Source organism: Hyperoodon ampullatus (assembly GCF_949752795.1).
Source record: "Hyperoodon ampullatus genome assembly, chromosome: 2".
Taxonomy (NCBI): domain Eukaryota; kingdom Metazoa; phylum Chordata; class Mammalia; order Artiodactyla; family Ziphiidae; genus Hyperoodon; species Hyperoodon ampullatus.
Genome location: NC_136915.1, coordinates 76,684,228 through 76,703,668, shown reverse-complemented (window position 1 = coordinate 76,703,668; position 19,441 = coordinate 76,684,228). Strand labels below are relative to the sequence as shown.

General features: G+C 35.8%; 1 protein-coding gene across 1 annotated transcript in view; it reads left to right on the top strand.

The window, feature by feature from the left end:
• The window catches only part of COL24A1 (collagen type XXIV alpha 1 chain), a gene marked incomplete at both ends in the record, with an annotated part of 398,140 nt that overhangs the window by 153,885 nt on the left and 224,814 nt on the right, over positions 1-19,441 (top strand). Inside the window, one exon of the mRNA XM_079698762.1 lies at positions 5,633-5,686. Coding sequence (XP_079554888.1) covers positions 5,633-5,686 — 54 coding nt within the window. The remainder of the gene's footprint in view (positions 1-5,632; positions 5,687-19,441) is intronic.

The window sequence follows — 19,441 nt, the reverse complement described above, 5'->3', positions numbered from 1 at the left end:
AACTCCAATGGCATTTTTCACAAAAATGGAACAAACGATCCTAAAATTCATATGGAACCACAAATGACCCCAAATAACTGAAGCAACCATGAGAAAGAAGAACAAAGCTGGAGGCATCGCACTTCCTAGTTTCAAACTATATTACAAAGTTATAGTAATCAAAACAGTATGATATTGCCATAAAAACAGACACATAGATTACTGGAAAAGAAGAGAAAGGAAAAAGTGACCAGAAATAAACCCATTCACATGTGGTCAGTTGATCTATGGCAGAGGAGCCAAGAATATACAGTGATGGAAAGGCCGGTCTCTTCGATAATGGTTTGGGAATATTGGACAGCCATATGCAAAAAAATGAAACTTGACCCCCTATCTTACACTATACACAAAAAATAACTCAAAATGGATTAAAAACTTGAATGTAATACCTGAAACCATAAAACTCATAGAAGACAACATAGGCCGAAAGCTCCTTGACATCAGTCTTGGTGATGATTTTTTTGGATTTGACACCAAAAACACAGGCAACAAAAGCTAAAATAAGCAAGTAGGACTACATCAAACTAAAAAGGTCCTGCATAGCAAAGGAAACCATCAACAAAGTGAAAAAGCAGGCTATCAAATGGGAGAAAATATTTGCAAGTTACATATCTGATAAGGGGTTAATATACAGAATATATAAAGAACTCATATAACTCAATAGCAAAAAAAAATCTAATTAAGTATTATTCAGCCTTAAAGAAAGGAAATCCTACCATTTGTAATAACCTGGATGCACCATGAAGGCATTATGCTAAGTGAAATAAGTCATACAGAGAAAGACAAATGCTACGTGATCTCACTTTTATGTAGAATCTAAACGAAAACAAACACAAAAAACCTCATAGATACAGAGAACAGATTGGTGGTTGCAGGAGGCAGGGGTCAGGTGGGGAAGGTGGGTGAAGTGGGTAAAAGGGGTCAGAGGTGCAGACTTCCAGTTACAAACCATGGGGAGGTAATGCACAGCATGGTGACATAGTTAATAACACTGGTTGTACATTTGAAAGTTTCTAAGAGAGCAGATCTTAAAAGTTATCATCACACACGCAAAATTACAACTGAGCATGGTGATGGATGTTAACTAGATTTATTGTGGTGATCATTTCTTTCTCTATATATGCAGGTGTTTTACACCTGAAACTAATATGTTTTATGTCACTTATATCTCAATTTTTAAAACAAACACTGCAAGTCAGACTGCTCATCCTTTTCCTCACTAAGGTGTTATATTTTTCAATTGTGATGTGACAACTTAGATAGTGAAGCACATTGTGGGAGAAACCATTTTGACTTTTCAGTGTTTACTGAAGTATTTTAGATGAAAAAATATAATTAAAGCATTTTATCAGTGTTTTGTTTTTAATTTTTTTCTGTATAGTTTCATGCCAATGTAGTTTTCTAATGAAAGTTATAGACTCTGAATGGTGTATTTTTAAATCTTTCAATCTCTGAGCTCTCTGAAATTTTGCTACTTGGCAAGGATGGCCACGTCCTGTCATTTGATTTACATTTTCAACAATGAATTAGAGAGTTAAAAAAACTTTATTTTATAGACATAGGTTATCATTAAAATTCAGTTGACCCAGTTAACTCTGATTTTTATATTTTAAATTTATTATTTAAAAGGTAAGATCTTTACTTGGCGGTAACCCAGGTACAGAATTTTTTTTTTTAAGGGCTTCAAATGCTTGGCTTATTTATTTATTTATTTGTTTGTTTGTTTATTTATGGCTGTGTTGGGTCTTCATTTCTGTGCGAGGGCTTTCTCTAGTTGTGGCAAGTGGGGGCCACTCACTATCGCGGCCTCTCTTGTTGCGGAGCACAGGCTCCAGACACTCAGACTCAGTAGTTGTGGCTCATGGGCCTAGTTGCTCCACAGCATGTGGGATCTTCCCAGACCAGGGCTCGAACCCCTGTCCCCTCATTAGCAGGCAGATTTTCAACCACTGCGCCACCAGGGAAGCCCCGGAATTTTTTAAATAATAAAAATATTCCCATTAGCTATCTGTTTTATACATGGCAGTGCACATACGTCAATCCCAGTCTCCCAATTCATCCCACCCCCCAATGTGTCCACACGTCCGTTCTCTACATCTGGGTCTCTATTCCTGCCCTGCAAATAGGTTCATCTGTACCATTTTTCTAAATTCCACATATCTGTGTTAATACACGTATTTGTTTTTCTCTTTCTGACTTACTTCACCCTTTATGACAGACTCTAGGTCCACTGCCATGTGTAAAATGGATAGCTAGTGGGAACCTGCTGTATAGCGCAGGGAGCTCAGCTTGGTGCTCTGTGGTGACCTAGAAGGGTGGGATTGTGGGTGGGGGGGTGGGAGGGAGGTCCAAGAGGGAGGGGATATATGTATACATGTAGCTGATGCACTTCGTTGTGAAGCAGAAACTAACAACATTGTAAAGCAACTATACCCCAATTTTTTAAAAAAACAGTTTATTTAAAAAAATATATTCTCTGGCCAAGTTTCAAAGGTATCCTATTTGAGGAGATTTTTTTTCTCCTTTTAATAACTATACTGATGTTCTTCTGAACTTTTAAATAAAATTTTAATTTTAAAATATTCAACTTACATGGCTATAATATAAGAACAGATTTGCTGACATCTTTTGTCTCTTATTCCCTGGTCTTTGGTACTTTTTGTCTTTTAAATATTCCTCTACTGTAATTTTAATGATTAAGAAGGAGCAGATATTCATACATATATACTCAATAGTTCATATTTATCCAGAAGTCACCTCATAACGTTTTTCTTACTGTTTATTGAAAATAAAGCACAGACACTAAAAACTATATAAAACAAATGTATATCACAAACAGTTATAAGACAAACACTCTTATAACTACCACACAAGTCAGGAATAGAACTGCCAGTTATCCCCAGAAACTTTTATGGATCCCAACGCAGCCACAAGCCTATCTCTCCTCCAAAAAGTAAGCAGTTCCTCTTTTTTCTTTTATGGTTTATCACTCGGGTGTACATCTTTTAAAACTGTAGCTTAGTCTTGTTTGTTTTACTCTTGTGTCTTTCAGTCTACAAGTTCTCCTTCCATTGCCTTTTCCCCACTTTATAATTTAATTGTTGAAGATCCCCAGCCATTTAACCTGTAGAGATTCCCAAAGCCTGGATTTTGCTGATCATAGTCTCATGGTGTAGTTAAGCATGTTTCTCCCTCCTCTGTATTTCCTGCAAATTGGTAGCCACATATAGAGGCCTAGCCAAGGTCAGTTTCGCTTGTTTGTTTTTGACAAGACTATGGGTGATATTGTGTTCTTTCATTAGGAAGCACAAAATGTCTATCATCATTCTGTGATGTTAACAGTTGTGATTCCTCAACTCCCTACATACATTAGATCATTTAGGGGATTGCAAAATGGAGATATTCTTGTTCTTTCACTTCATTTATTGGCTGGAATACATCCCCTAATCTACTATTTGGTTAGTTGTGTTATTGTATGTATAGAAAAGGTGGAATAAATGCTTGATTCTTCGCCTTTGTTTACCAGTTTTGGAAATAATGAGTTGGCTTTCTTTCATCCGCTAAATGTGAATAATGTTTTGTTGTTGTATCATTTTGAACTTCTGAATTTAATCATATTTGACCTGTTGCAATCCATTGCAATTTTTTTCCGTACTGAAGTTCATATTGTCCCATTTCTGGCTGGTGAGATCCTCTTCAAGCTCCCAGAGTTCTTTTAACGTGACTCCAGGTTTGATACCTTTTACAGCTTGCTTTCTAGTATGACAAGGTGTTCCAGGCTCAGCTGGAGAATGGACAGGAATTATGAATTTATCTATGAGGATGCTGTTAACCAGTGGTTGTAAACTGGTATTGAGGGGCCAAAATTAGCCACCATCCATGTTGTCCCTTTTTATTGTCAAAAGAAATAAATCATTATTCAAGAGCAAAAAAAAAATCAATTTTTTTTAGCATTTACTATGTGCCAGGTGTTGTACTAGTTTCTGGGAATATGGTGGTTAATAAGAGATAAAGCTGCCCTCAGGGAATTCACAATCTGATGAGGAAAACAATACAAGCCAAAACACTATCAAGTAAACTTGTAGGACCCTAGGATGGTGTGAGTCTTAGAAGGGTCCTAATTCAGGGTATTGGAGGTCAAAGAAATATTTTCAAGTAATATATTATTTAATCTCCTATTTAAAACTTAAGTGTTCCAGGTGAAGAAAGATAAGGGAAAATTACTCAAGGCAGAGAAAGTATAGATGAACCTGATTTCCTTTAGTTAGAAAAGCCATCAGCATGTCTGTATTAAACATATTCTGTTCCAAAACTTCCAGAAATCTGATCGTGTGTCCAGTCTTTCTGTTACCACTGCCTTTTCTCTTGCCAGAAACGACAACAAGTAATATTTTTCTCCACAGAATCCAAGTTTTAAATTGGAGTCATTTCTGTCCTAATCCAGACTGGATAAGTTGGTATCACTTACTGTTGATTTTTTCTTTTTTTCCAAGATGAGTTTTCCAGAATCAACCTTGCTATTCCATCTTACGTGTTGGCATTTTAATTACCATAATATTTACCCCTCCAATGAACTGTCTTTTCTAGCTGACATTCATACTTAATTGCAGCCTTCTTTACTTTTAAAGATATGATTCTTGTACTTATTCTACTGTTTATTCCTTTATCCATGTCAGAAGGAAACACTGAAACAGCTTATCTGTGACAAAATACAAGGAAAACTATAATTATTAGCTTATTATCGATATTGAAACTGATCATGATGAATTTCATTCTAATGTATTATTTCAGTAAGAATATCGATCTGACCATTTTGGAGCAACACTGTTGGCCTTCTCTCAGCACAGATTTTTCTGACACTTTGGTCCATTTCTATTTCTTGAGAAAACTGTTTTAAACTGCTAAAGTATAATTTCCGAAAAGGTAAAATTATGATTTTCAGGCAAATATGAAGTAAACATGGGTCAAAGATTTTATTCAATTTGTTAATTAGTGATGGAACCAGTAAGATGTTAATACAAATTCAAAGAACATTGAGCTATTTATAGACAATTGAATATGGGAATGTTAGAATAAGATAGCTGAGTTCGATACAAAACTGATTAGTATCCTGTATGTTAAGCTATATAACCTTTGGGGTTATTATTTTTTTCACCAAACAGAAGAATTAGCATATAGTTAGTTAGTAAACAATGAGTGTAACAAAGTACATTCCCCTAATCCTTGGGTGGCTCTGTGTCCCATATGACACTGAAAAGACCTGTTACATTTTTTTGTGTGTGTCTTTTTTTCAAGTTGTGAATGATTTTGAATAAGATTTCAAAAATCTCTTAGACTGGATTAGAGAATTTTCTTTGGGCCTGAGGATTGTTCATGAATAACTGATGAAGTAAGCTCTGTTTTAGTATACTTAATAAGTTTTGTATTCCAATGTCAGACAACTGCCTAACGATTAATCTTTAATATTGAAGTTTTGAGGAGAATAAATCATTTTTATTGGACATCAAAGAAAGGCAAAGGGAATTTCTATATGCTTAATAGATTTAAAGTAATTTGCTATGGAATAAACTCTCTATATTTTTATGTTCCCTAGGGTTTTCCTGGAGATATTGGGATTCCTGGACAAAATGGCCCTGAAGGATCAAAGGTAAGGGGGAAAAAAAGAAAAAGAAAAACAGAAGAAGAAAAAAGTATGGTATCTATAGTTTTCTAATGTCAAATCTCAATGAATGGGTAAAAAAATATTTTAGAAATATCAGAACATTTCTAGATATTTTTGAGCTGACTCAGTGCATTTAAAAAACCTTGTACAGCTTGTTTTGAGATAATCAGGAAGTAGTTTGCGTGTCTGGTTGTTCTTTTGGTATCATTCGTTTAGTAGGAGTTTGTTTATACAGCCTCTTGGGTTCAGGTCATTGAAAATGATTTTTCTGGTTTGGTCTAGACTTAGATTAAGGTGACAGTATTTGCAAAGCACGTAAATAACTGAAAAAATGATTTCTTATAAGAGGTGAAAAAAATTTAAAACCCCAAAAACCTATAGCCTACACTAAATGGATGAGAGTTTTCTGACCACTAAAACCCTTTAGGGCCTATTAAATATCCACTGATTAAAATAAAAGAAAGCCTATGGTGTTCTGGAATTTATACATAGCACAAACTACCTGCAGAAACCTAATCATTTCTAACTTCCTTTACTGTTGTTGTGTATGTATACTAGAAGTTATCCATGGAAAACCTTTAAATACCAAGCTTTGCCAAGCAGGCTGACATAGAATGAGCATTGTAAACAAATAAAGTATTGTGAATAGACACAGAATGATGAAATAGCCTGAAGTTTGGAGAACTGGCAGGTTATGAAGTGTAGCTGCTGTGGAAGGTTATTAGTGTGAGTAGAGAGGAAGTTTTAGGGGATGAAGCTGGAAAGGATATTAATATAGTTATATTTGTTAGTGTACTATGCTGTCAAGTACTACAGTACTGTAGTAAATGTTTTACAGATATCTCATTTAATCTTCACAACAGCTTTATGAGGTAGATTTTATCCCCATTTTATGGATAGTTAAGTTATTCCCTCAGTCACATAACTATCAGGTGACTTACTCAGGATTCTAACCCAGACATGATTTCAAAGTCTGAGCTCTTAACCACTGAGTTTGGGGATTAAATTGTGGGGAAGGTTTAAGACCTTGTTGAAGAGTTTCTACTTCTACCATGGGCGTCATGGAGTAATCAAAGATTTTTAAGTAGTAAAGTATCCTAGGTGATTTATGTTTTAAAAAAGATACCTCTTATGTCAGCATGGAGGATGGTTTAACAAGAGAAAAAATGAAGGCAAAGAGATGAGCTAGAAAAAGCTAGAAAAGAAGTTATAAAGATCTGAAGTGAAACAGAACATTCATTCAATCAACAAATATTTACTGGCTGCCTCTTATGTGACAGCCATTGTGCTAGACCCTAGGGCTACAAAGATGAAAAGTCCTGCTCCCTACTTTCAAGAAACTTACAATCTAGAGAAATATATACAGGAAATCCTTTATAATAACCATGTGAATAACATATAATATGTGATACTGTGTGAGTATATGGTTACGGGACTCAGATTACTCTTTGTAGAGAAGGTAGCACTTGAGCTGACATGATGAATGAGTCAGAATTTGCAGACAGACAAGTAAGATATATGGCATTCAGGAAAAGGAAACTTGTAAGAGGATGAAGGTGCAGTATTTGGAACACATTTGTACTAAAAGTTATTCATTCTTTATGTGAAATTCAAATCTAACTGGGCATCCTGTATGTTATCTGAAAACACTACTGGCCACCTAACAACTCTGCCTGTACATATTCAGCCGTACTTCCCCCTCCCTTTCTGTCTCCACAGAAAAGTTATTCCTCTCCCTCCCCCGTATTCAAATTTCACATATGTTTTGTATCAAACCCTCTCCTGACTCCTGAATGACCTCATGCCATCAATTATCACCTTTATCCTGATCTCTCCTTTGACTCAAAATTTCCTATCTTTGCCCTTGAAAGCATTTTCACTGCCAATGTTTTAGTTTAGGCCCTATTTATTCTTCACCAGGATTAGTGTAATAGCCCTCTAATTGTTCTTCTTGCCACCATTCTGGCATTTCTTCAAATCTACATCCAAACTACTGATGTAATAAGGTTTGTAAAGTATAGATTTTATCATGTCATTTTTGCACTTAAATTCTTCAGTATCTCCATAGCTTCCAGGTTAAGGATGATAATTCTTTACTTTTTACACAAGGTTCTTTATGACCTACTCTCTCTCTCTAACTCTGTTGTCATCTAGTCACCTCTCCCATTGCTCTTTCAAAAGCATTACTCCAGGTAGACTATTTAGAGTACCAAACCATGCCATACTTGTTCAAATCTCACAGCTTCCTGCATGCTGTTTTTTTTTTTTTAAATCTGGATCTGTGCCCTACTTATCTATCTAACACCTACACATCACAAGCCATATTATCCAGGAAGCTTTTACTGTTCCTCTCAAATCTAATTGAGATGTCTCTTCTCTGTATTCCTAAAAAAATCTATCAAGCATGTATCTTCATATAACTGCTGATTTGCTTATCTCTCTATTAGACTATAAGCTTTTTGAGAAAGACACTAATTGGTTTTATACATATCACAATAACCATGATAATATCCATAGCACATAATAGGAACATAATAGATATTGGCTGAGTGGATGATTGATTGAATGACTATTTAAAAGCTAATTCAGAAATAGAAACAATACAACTTGGTAACTGATTAAATGAAGGTGATGGGAGAAAGAGAAGTCAAAGATAAAACTGGGACTATGACTTGGGTTACTGATGTCATTGACTTAACTAAGGAACTCAGAAGGAGGAATAGGTTTGGAAGATGGGGAAGACAAGAAATTTGATTCTGGATATATTTAGCTTGTGGTATCTGGTTGACGTCGAGACAGAAATAATCAATATCTAGTAGTAAACCAAATCCCAAAGTAGAAATAGTAGCATGAACGGACATTGAGAGAGAGAGGTAGTATAGAGAACTGAGTTGAGAATTTCTCATATATAACTTAGCCCCTTACCTGCTGTATACTTAGGAACTTGAACTTGATGCATATATAAACACATTCATTTTTCCATTCATTCAGTAATTCATTCATTTAACATTTATTGAGTTTCTTTTATGTTTTAAGCCAAGTACTAAATGTGGGATGATAAAGATTTCTGAACTATGGTCCCTCCCCTTGCTGAGATTACAGTTAAGAGAGGTTGGAAAAAAAAGAAAAACCACAAAGTATTGTAAGACATGCTATATAAAAGAGTTGGTGAAGGGCTATGAGAGCCTAGATAATTGACAACAGATTCTGCCTTAGGAAATTGGGAATTACTTCAAGAGAAAGTGATAATTGAACTTAATGTTTTTTTCTTCTGTAGGGTTTCCTAACTTTAAAAAAAAATTTATTGACGTATAGCTAATATACAATATTATATGTTACAGGTGTACAACATGGTGATTCACAATTTTCTAAAAATTAAAAAACTTTTAAATTTTATATTGGAGTATAGATGATTAATGATGTTGTGTTAGTTTCAGGTGTACAGCAAAGTGATTCAGTTATACATATACATGTGTCTATTCTTTTTCAAATTCTTTTCCCATTTAGGTTTTTACAGAGTATTGATCAGCATTCCCTGTGCTATACAGTATGTCCTTGTTGGTTATCTATTTTAAATATAGCAGTGTGTACATGTCAATCCCAAACTCCCAATCTATCCCTCCCCACAACTTTTCCCCCCTCGTAACCATAAGTTCATTCTCTAAGTCTGTGAGTCTGTTTCTGTTTTGTAAATAAGTGCATTTGTATCCTTCTTTTAAAGATTCCACATATAAGTGATATCATATGATATTATTCTTTCTCTGTCTGACTTACTTCACTTAGTATGATAATCTCCAGGTCCATCCATGTTGCTGCAAATGGCGTTATTTCATTCTTTTTTAATGGCTGAGTAATATTCCATTGTATATATGTACGACATCTTCTTTATCCATTCATCTTTTGATGGACATTTAGGATGCTTCCATGTCTTGGCTATTGTGAACAGCACTGCAGTGAACACTGGGGTGTGTGTATCCTTTCTAACCATGTTTTTCTCCAGATATATGCCCAAGGGTGGGATTGCTGGATCACATGGTAACTCTATTTTTAAGTTCTTAAGGAACCTCCATACTGTTCTCCACAGTGGCTGTACCAATGTACATTCCCACCAGCAGTGTAGGACGGTTCCCTTTTCTCCACACCCTCTCCAGCATTTATTGTTTGTAGACTTTTTGATGATGGCCATTCTGACTGGTATGAGGTAATATCTCATGGTAGTTTTGATTTGCATTTCTCTAATAATTAGTGATGTTGAGCATCTTTTCATGAACCTCTTGGCCATCTGTATGTCTTCTTTGGAGAAATTTCTATTTAGATTTTTTGCGCATTTTTTGATTCAGTTGTTTGCTTTTTTGGTATTGTGCTTCATGAGCTGTTTGTAAATTTTGGAGATTAATCTCATGTCAGTCACATCATTTCCAAATATTTTCTCCCTTCTATGGGTTGTCTTTGATTTTGTTTATGGTTTCCTTTGCTGTGCAAAAGTTTTTGAGTTTAATTATGTCCCATTTGTTTATTTTTGTTTTTATTTCCATTACTCTAGGATATGGATCAAAAGATATTGCTGTGATTAATGTCAAAGAGTATTATGCCCATAGTTTCCTCTAAGAGTTTTATAGCATCCGATCTTACATTTAGGTCTTTAATCCATTTTGAGTTTATTTTTTGTGTATAGTGTTAGAGAATGTTCTAATTTCATTTTTTTACATGTATCTGTCCATTTTTTCCAGCACCACTTATTGAAGAGACTGTCTTTCCCCCATTGTGTAGTCTTCCTTCCTTTGTCATAGATTAATTTACCATAGGTGCATGGGTTTATTTCTAGGCTTCCTATCCTGTTCCATTGATCTATATTTCTGTTTTTGTGCCAGTGCCACACTGTTTTGGTGATTGTGTCTTTAAAAAAAAATTTTTTTTTAAAGAAGATGTTGGGGGTAGGAGTTTATTAATTAATTAATTTATTTTTGCTGTGTTGGGTCTTCGTTTTGGTGCAAGGGCTTTCTCTAGTTGTGGCAAGAGGGGGCCACTCTTCATCACAGTGTGGGGGCCTCTCACTATCGCGGCCTCTCTTGTTGTGGAGCACAGGCTCCAGACGTGCAGGCTCAGTACTTGTGGCTCACAGACCTAGTTGCTCTGCGGCATGTGGGATCCTCCCAGACCAGGGCTCAAACCCATGTCCCCTGCATTAGCAGGCAGATTCTCAACCACTGCACCACCAAGGAAACCCTGGTGATTGTATCTTTGTAGTATAGTCTGAAGTCAAGGAGTGTGATACCTCCGTTTTTCTTTTTCAAGATTGCTTTGGCTATTCAGTGTCTTTTGTGTCTCCCTGTAAATTTTAAGATATTTACTCTAGTTCTGTGAAAACTGCCATGTGTAATTTGATAGGGATTGCACTGAATCTGTATATTGCCTTGGGTAGTTTAGTCATTTTGACAATGTCGATTCTTCCAATCCAAGAACAGGGTATATCTTTCCAAATGTTTGTGTCATCTTCGATTTCTTTCATCAGTGTCTTATAGTTTTCAGAGTACAGGTCTTTTGCCTCCTTAAGTAGGTATATTCCTAGGTATTTTATTCTTTTTCATGCATTGGTAAATGGGATTGTTTCTTTCATTTCTCCTTCTGATCTTTCATTGTTACTGTATAGAAATGCAACAGATTGCTGTGTATTAATTTTGTGTCCTGCAACTTTACCAAATTCATTGATGAGCTCTAGTAGTTTTCTGGTAGCATCTTTAGGATTTTCTATGTGTTTTTTTTATGTGTTTTCTATGTGTTTCTATCATGCCATCTACAAACCGTGACAGTTTTACTTCTTTTCCAATTTGGATTCCCTTTATTTCTTCTTCTTCTCTGATTTCCATGGCTATAACTTCCAAAACTATGTTGAATAAAAGTGGCGAGAATGGATATCCTTGTCTTGTTCCTGATCTTAGAGGAAATGCTTTCAGTTTTTCATCATTGAGTGTGATGTTAGCTGTAGGTTTGTCATATATGGCCTTTATTATATTGTTGGTATGTTCCCTCTATGCCCACTTTCTGGAGAGTTTTTATCATAAATGGATGTTGAATTTTGTCAAAAGCTTTTTCTGCATCTATTGAGATGATCATTTGGGTTTTCAGTTTGTTGATGTGTTGTATCACACTGATTCATTTGCAGATATGGAAAAATCCTTGCATCCCTGGGACAAATCCCCCTTGATCATGGTGTATGATCCTTTTAATGTAGCTCTTTTTAATTTTATACATAATAGTTTGTACCTCTTAATCCCTACCCCATCTTGCACTCCACCCCCTAGCTTTATGTTTTAAAGTATGCATACCATACTAGGTGAAGAACACAAGATAGCTTTGTAAATCCTCTTCAGTTTGTAAATTTTGTTTCTATTAAATTTTTGTTAAGAACAATGTCAGAGAACTTAAGAAAGGCAGTTGACCTTTTGAATAGTATTATAATAGTAATCTTTAATACTTCCTTCTCATTAGTTCCTTTGGTCTTAAAATTATAGTATAAAAGTGGGACAAAAATCTGAAAGCCAGATATTTTAATGAATATTAATGGTTGAATTTCCAGTGGATAGTAGTTACTTTTTAGATTGCTTTATCTGAATTTTTTCAGTAAACATGAGCTTGTAGCCTCATCAGCACCAACATTATGAGACTAATTGTTTTTCTACACATGACTGAATTTTAATATAATATCCTAGATGATTTAATCAAAAGAACCAGAAAATTTTAAAGGAAGAGGAATATTATTTTACGTTTTATAGGTTGGGAAGGGTCTGTTTTTGTCTCTCTTTTTCGTCCTTCCTATTTGCCTCAAAATTGTTTCTAGAAACAGACGGGAAAAGTAGAGCCAAACATACTGACCCTATTTGCATGATGTGTTTCTTTAGTTGTATACACTATGTCATGGAAGCATCTTAAAACTTCCTTTATTTTCGTATATATGTCTTCTTTAGAAAGTGGGGACAATAGGGCTTCCCTGGTGGCGCAGTGGTTGAGAGTCTGCCTGCCGATGCAGGGGACGCGGGTTCGTGCCCCGTCCAGGAAGATCCCACATGCCGCGGAGCGGCTGGGCCCATGAGCCATGGCCGCTGAGCCTGCGCGTCCAGAGCCTGTGCTCCACGATGGGAGAGGCCGCAAAAGTGAGAGGCTTGCGTACCGCAAAAAAAAAAAAAAAAAAAAAAAAAAAAGGAAGTGGGGACAATATAAATTATTCAAGTTCTGTTTCGGTTATACAAGATGGTCATCAAAAATATCATGCACACTCTGTTTGAAATATGTGGTTACACTATTTGCAAATCCTTCCAGAGCAATTTGGCACAGCTCTAAAGAAGCCTTTTATTTTCTCCTCATCTTCTTCCAGTTGACTAAAAACCTCAAACTAACATTGGAAACTTGTGTTAACTATGGTTCTGTTGATTGTGGGATTGTGTGTGTATGTATATGTGTATATAGGTACAAAGCATAGTTCAACAAGACTTCTTGAGAGCTACCCAGTTTGGCAGTCTGTTTTCAAGCATCCCATAACATTAGCAAAACCACATTCCTTGCTGCTTACTGCAGAACGTGAGTACCCAATAAATATTCTCTGTTCTCCAGTAAACAGAAGAATAATTTATTTGTTGCCATAATGGTTTATGTTGTTCCTTTGGTTATGGAATTAAGGATGGTAAAGCAGGCTGTTCTTGTTTGTTGTATAACATCCCTGGTAAGTTTTTAGAAAAAGCCTATTTGTGAGATTATGTTACAGAAATATGGAAATAGTTTTTACACTGAGTTATTAAAATATGTTATGTGTTTATCTGTATAACTAACAGATTAGTTATATTAGTTATAATAGGTCTGGTGAACTAACTTAATAAGAGGAAAATGCATTCCTAAATACTTCTCTGAGATCACCTCAAGCCAGCCCTGAAGATTCACATTCCAAAATCAAGATTTTGTTCACAGATTTCTTATTTTAACCATTTTATTTTCCAGGCAGCATTTAGTTAGCTGAGAAGTATTTATTGAGTTTATACAATGGGCAATGGACTTTGTTAAGCAATTACTTAGAAATAAGATTAAAACATGCTCTTCTGTCTACTAGGAACTTGTATTCCACTGGAAACATGAGATTTCCACAGTGAAAAGTTAAAAAGTAAACTAGACAGCACATAATAAATGGATAAGGAGCTCAGAGAAGAGAATAATTTGTGTGGCCATTTTTCTGAGACACTTCATAGAGAGATAAGGATTTGAGTTGGATGAGTTGGATTTGGCCAAGTAGAACGAAAGAATAGAGATTTTATGCAACAGGTACAAAACCAACACAATGATGGAGGTGTGGAAATAAACCTACCTGACTTAAAAAAAAGAGTTAGTAGGTAGATTGTGACTGATCTTAAATATAAAGTTGAGGAGCTTGAATGCTAATAAGCCCATGGAAGTTTTTTTTTAATTGTGGTAAAAAGTATATAACATAAAATCTACTCTCAACAAATTTTTAAGTGTACAGTACAGTACTGTTAACTATATGCATAGTTTTGCACAGCAGATCTCTAGAATGTTTTCATCTTGCATGACTCAAACTCTATACCCATTTAACAGCAACTCCAATTTCTACCTCCCCCAACCACTGGCAACCATCACTCTCTTTCTGCTTCTATGAGTCTGACTACTTTAGATACCTCATATAAGTAGAATCATGCAATGTTTTTTTGTGTGTGGGGGGTACGCGGGCCTCTCATTGCCGCGGCCTCTCCTGTTGCGGAGCACAGGCTCCGGAAGCGCAGGCCCAGTGGCCATGGCTCACAGGCCTAGCCGCTCCGCGGCATGTGGGATCCTCCAGGACCAGAGCATGAACCTGTGTCCCCTGCATCGGCAGGCGGACTCTCAACCACTGCGCCACCAGGGAAGTCCTAATCATGCAATATTTGTGTTTCTGGGACTGGCTTATTTCACTTAGTATAAGGACTTCAGGGTTTGTCCATATTATAGCCTATGTCAAATTTTCGTTCTTTTTATTTATTTATTTTTTAAAACACAACATGTTTATATTTTAAAACACAACCAAAATACAAAACAGTATAGTAAATTGATGGCAGTAAAATATGGTATTTCATTTGCATTGCATGACATATGGTTAACATCCTTAGTCATAAATGAGTTCTTAGAAACCAGTAACGAAGATGTCGATATACCAATAGAATGAGGAAAAAAAAAAAAAACAGAAGAAAATGAAATAACACAAGTAACTAGGAAGGATTAAGCATATATGAAGATGACTGAGCTGAACAATAACAGAAGAAAAGCAATTCTTTTGTAAAATCATATTACCAAAGATTAGAAATTTAACATTTGTACAGTTTTAGGAAACATACCCATGTAAACACTGGGGGACAAGGTTGATGAGGTCCTGTCTATGTAGTAAGGGAAAATCTAGTTTGGACTCAAAACTATAAATTTGGGATATACTTAGTCCTAACAGTTCCAATTCACTGGAATTATTTCAACAAATTAGTTGGATAAATTTACAGTTTATATATAAACCATGTTTACTGCATAGAAAATTTGTAGCTAGTATTTGGACCCCCCAAAAATGACTTGCATATTAATTTGTTTATCAATACACCCAAAAGGATGTGCACAAAGTTTACACAGTGAAACGAAATAGAATTTTGTTCTTTTTAAAGGCTGCATAATAATAGTCCATTTTCCAATAGTCCAAAAACCCACATTTTCTTTATTCACTCATCTGTCAATGAACATTAACGTTGTTTCCACCTATGGGCATACCTTGGAGATTTTGCAGTTTCAGTTCCAGACCACTGCAACAAAGCAAATATCACAACAAATCCAGTCACACAAATTTTTTGGTTTCCCCTGCATACAGAAGTTATGTTTATACTATACTGTAGTCTATTAAGTATGCAATAGCATTATGTCTAAAAAATGTACATACCTCAATTAAAAAATACTTTATTAGTAAAAAATGCTAACCATCATCTGACAATGCAGGGTTGCCAGAAAGTTTCAATTTGTAAAAAAATGCAGTATCTGTGAAGTGCAATAAGGTGAAGTTTAATAAAATAAGGAATGCCTGTGTGAACATGGTAGTGCAGATATCTCTTGAAATCCTGTTTTTTATTCTTCTGTATAGTATCCAGAAGTGGGATGGCTGGATCATATGGTAGTTCTATTTTAATTTTTGGAGGAACTGCCATACTGTTTTCATAGTGGCTGTACCATTTTACATTCTCGCCAACAGTGCACAAGGTTTCAAATTTCTCTACATCTTTGCCAATACTTGTTATTTTCTGTTTGTTTGTTTTATAATGGCCATCCTAACAGGTGTGAGGTGGTCTCTCATTATGGCTTTGATTTTCATTTCCCTGATGATTAGTGATATTGAACAATTTTTCTTGTGCCTCTTGGCCATTTGTACATCTTATTTCCAGAAATATGTGTTCAAGTCCTTTGCCCATTAGTTTAGTTGTGTTATTTGATTTTTGCTATTGGGTGGTAGGAGTTCCTTATATAGTTCAGATATTAAACCCTGTCAGGTATTTGGTTTGCAAATATTTTCTCCCATTCTTTAGGTTGTCTTTTCACTTGGTTGATTGGTTTCTCTACTGTGCAGAAGTATTTAGTTTGATGTAGTCCCAGTAGTCTCTTTTTGCTTTTGTTGCCTTTGCATTTGGTGCCGAATCCAAAAAATCATCACCAAGACTGATGTCAAGGAGGTTTCTGCCTATATTTTCTTCTAGGAGTTTTATGGTTCAGGGATTACTAGTCTTTAATCCATTTGCTCATTGATGTAAGCATATTTTAAGTTGATTTATGTGTATCGTGTAAGATGAGGTTCAATTTCATTCTTCTGCATGTGGATATCCAGTTTTCCTAACACCATTTGTTGAAGAAACTACCTTTTCTCCATTGTTTAGTTTTGGCACCCTTATCAAAGACCATTTGATGGTATAAGCATCAGTTTATTTCTGGGCTCTCTATTGTGTTCCATTGGTCTATATCTCTGCCTTTTTGCTGGTAAAAAACTGTTTTGATGATTGTAGCTTTGTAATATGTTTCGAAGTCAAGAAGTGTTATTCTTTCTCAAAGTTGTTTTGGTCAGGGTCCTTTTTGGTTCCATATGAATTGTAGAATTCTTTTTTTATCTCTATCTGCAAAAAATTCCATTGGAATCTTGCTAAGGATTGCATTGAATCTGTAGATTGCTTTGGGCAGTATGGACATTTTAAGAATATTAAGTCTTCCAGTCCATGAATATGGGATGTCTTTCCATTGTTTGTGTCTTCTTTAATTTCTGTCAGTAATGTTTTGTAATGCAGGAGTCCCCAACCCCCAGGCTGTGGACGGTTACCCTGTGGGGCCTGTTAGGAACTGGACCCCACAGCAGGAGGTGAGGGGCGGGCAAGTGAGCGAAGGTTCATCTGCTGCTCCCCATCACTCCCCATCACTTGCATTACTGCCTGAACCATACCACTCCCACTATCCATGGAAAAATTGTCTTCCACGAAACTGGTCCCTGGTGCCAAAAAGGTTGGGGACCACTGTTGTAGTGGACTATCTTTCCATTTATTTGTGTACTTTTTAATTTCTTGCATCAAATCTCATAGTTTTCAGTGTACAGGTCTTTCACCTCCTTGGTTACATTTATTCTCATGTGCTTTATTCTTTTGGGTGCAATTGTAAATGGGATTGTTTTCTTAATTTCACTTTTTGATGGTTATTAGTGCATAGAAATGCAACAGTGTATTGATTTTGTATCCTGCAACTCTACTCAATTCATCTATTACTTCTAACAGTTTTTTGGTGGACTCCTTATGGTTTTATATATATGGTGTTGTGTCATCTGCAAATAGTGACTGTTTTACTTCCTTTCTAATTTGGATACCTTGTCTGTCTTTCTTTCTTTCTTTCTTTCTTTCTTTCTTTCTTTCTTTCTTTTCTTTCTTTCTTTCTTTCTTTCTTTCTTTCTTTCTTTCTTTCTTTCTTTCTTTCCTTTCTTTCTTTCTTTCTTTCTCTCTCTCTCTCTCTCTCTCTCTCTCTCTCTCTCTCTCTCTCTCCCCTCTCTCCCTCTCTCCCTCTCTCCCTCTCCCTCTCCCTCCCTCCCTCCCTCCCTCCTTCCTTCCTTTCTTTCCCTAATTGCCGTGGTTCAGACTTTCAATTCTATGTTGATTAAAAGTGGCAAAAGTGGGCATCTTTTTATTGTTTCTGATCTCAGAAAAAAAGCTTTCAGGTTTTCATTGTTGAATATGATATAAGCTGTGGATTTTTCATATATGGACTTTATTATGTGGAGGTACATTCCCTCTATACCCACTTTGTTGAGGGGTTCTTTTTTAATCATAAGTGGATATTTTGTCAAATGCTTTTTTTTACATCTATTGAGATGGTCATATGATTTTTATCTTTTATTTTGTTAGTGTGTTGTATCACCTTGATTTGATGCAGAGATTTTGAATCATCCTTGCATCCCTGGGATAAATCCCACTTGATTTTGGTGTATGATACTTTTAATGTACTCTTTTTTATTGAAGTATAGTTGACTTACAGTACTGTGCTTTATGGAGGCTGTGTCTCTGTGCACCCACTTGTGCTAGCAAGGTATAGGGAGAGTGCAAAAATGGTGTTCACCAGAACCTCCATCCGCAAAGTCCCAACTCATACCTGCCCCTCCAGCAGTCACTTTAAGATTAACAAATGAATCTCCTTCACATATAGTCCAGGCACTTCTCTAACTACTGCCTTTACACTAAGTCTCAGGAAGTGTGAGACCATGCGTGAGTCACTCAAAAGGAGTATCTCAGATTTCACAGCCCCCCAGTTCCCCTGGATTGATTCCCATTGGGTTTCCAAAGCCAGATGTTTTGGAGGCCTCATTTTTTCAGTGTAGGTATCAAGGTTTGACACAAACCCCTTGCATCTCAGGAAGTAGCTCCATACCCATGAGAGCCCTCCCTATTGTGGGTTGCTTAATGGAGGTGGGTTTTTTGGTGAAACCACATGTCTACCTCTCCTACCTATTTAAATGTGCCTCTTTTATCCTTTGTCTTGGAGGAGCTATTTAGCTAGTTCTTTTTCAGTGGTAATTGTTTTGTATGTAGCAGTAGAAGCAGTTGATTTGGTGTGTCCATGGGAGGAGATGCCATCTTGGACTGCCCCCCAATTGCTAGTTTTTCCAAGGACTTTTGTATATATTCATCAGAAATATTGGCCAGTGATTTTATTTTCTTGTAGTGTCTTTATTTGACTTTGATATCAGGGTAATGCCTCGTAAAATGAGTTTGGAAGTATTACCTTCTCTTCAGTTTTTTGGAAGAGTTTCAGAAGGATTTACGTTAATTCTTTTTGTAATGTTTGGTAGACTTATCCAGTGAAGTCATCTGGTCCTAGACTTTTATTTACTAGGAGTTTTTTGATTACTGATTTAATCTCCTTGTTAGTTATAGATCTGTTCAGATTTTCTGTTTCTTCATGATTCAGTTTTGGTAGGTTGTATGTTTCTAGGAATTTTATCTATTTCTTCTAGGTTATCCAGTTTGTTGCTGATATTAGTCTCTTGTGATCCTTTTTATTTCTGTGGCATTAGTTCTAATTTGCCTTGTTTCATTCTGATTTTATTTGAACCTTATCTTATTTTTCCTTAGTCTAGCTAAAGACATCAATTTTATTGATCTTTTCAAAGAATCAGCTTCTAGTTTTGTTGATTTTTTTCTATTGTTTTTCTGC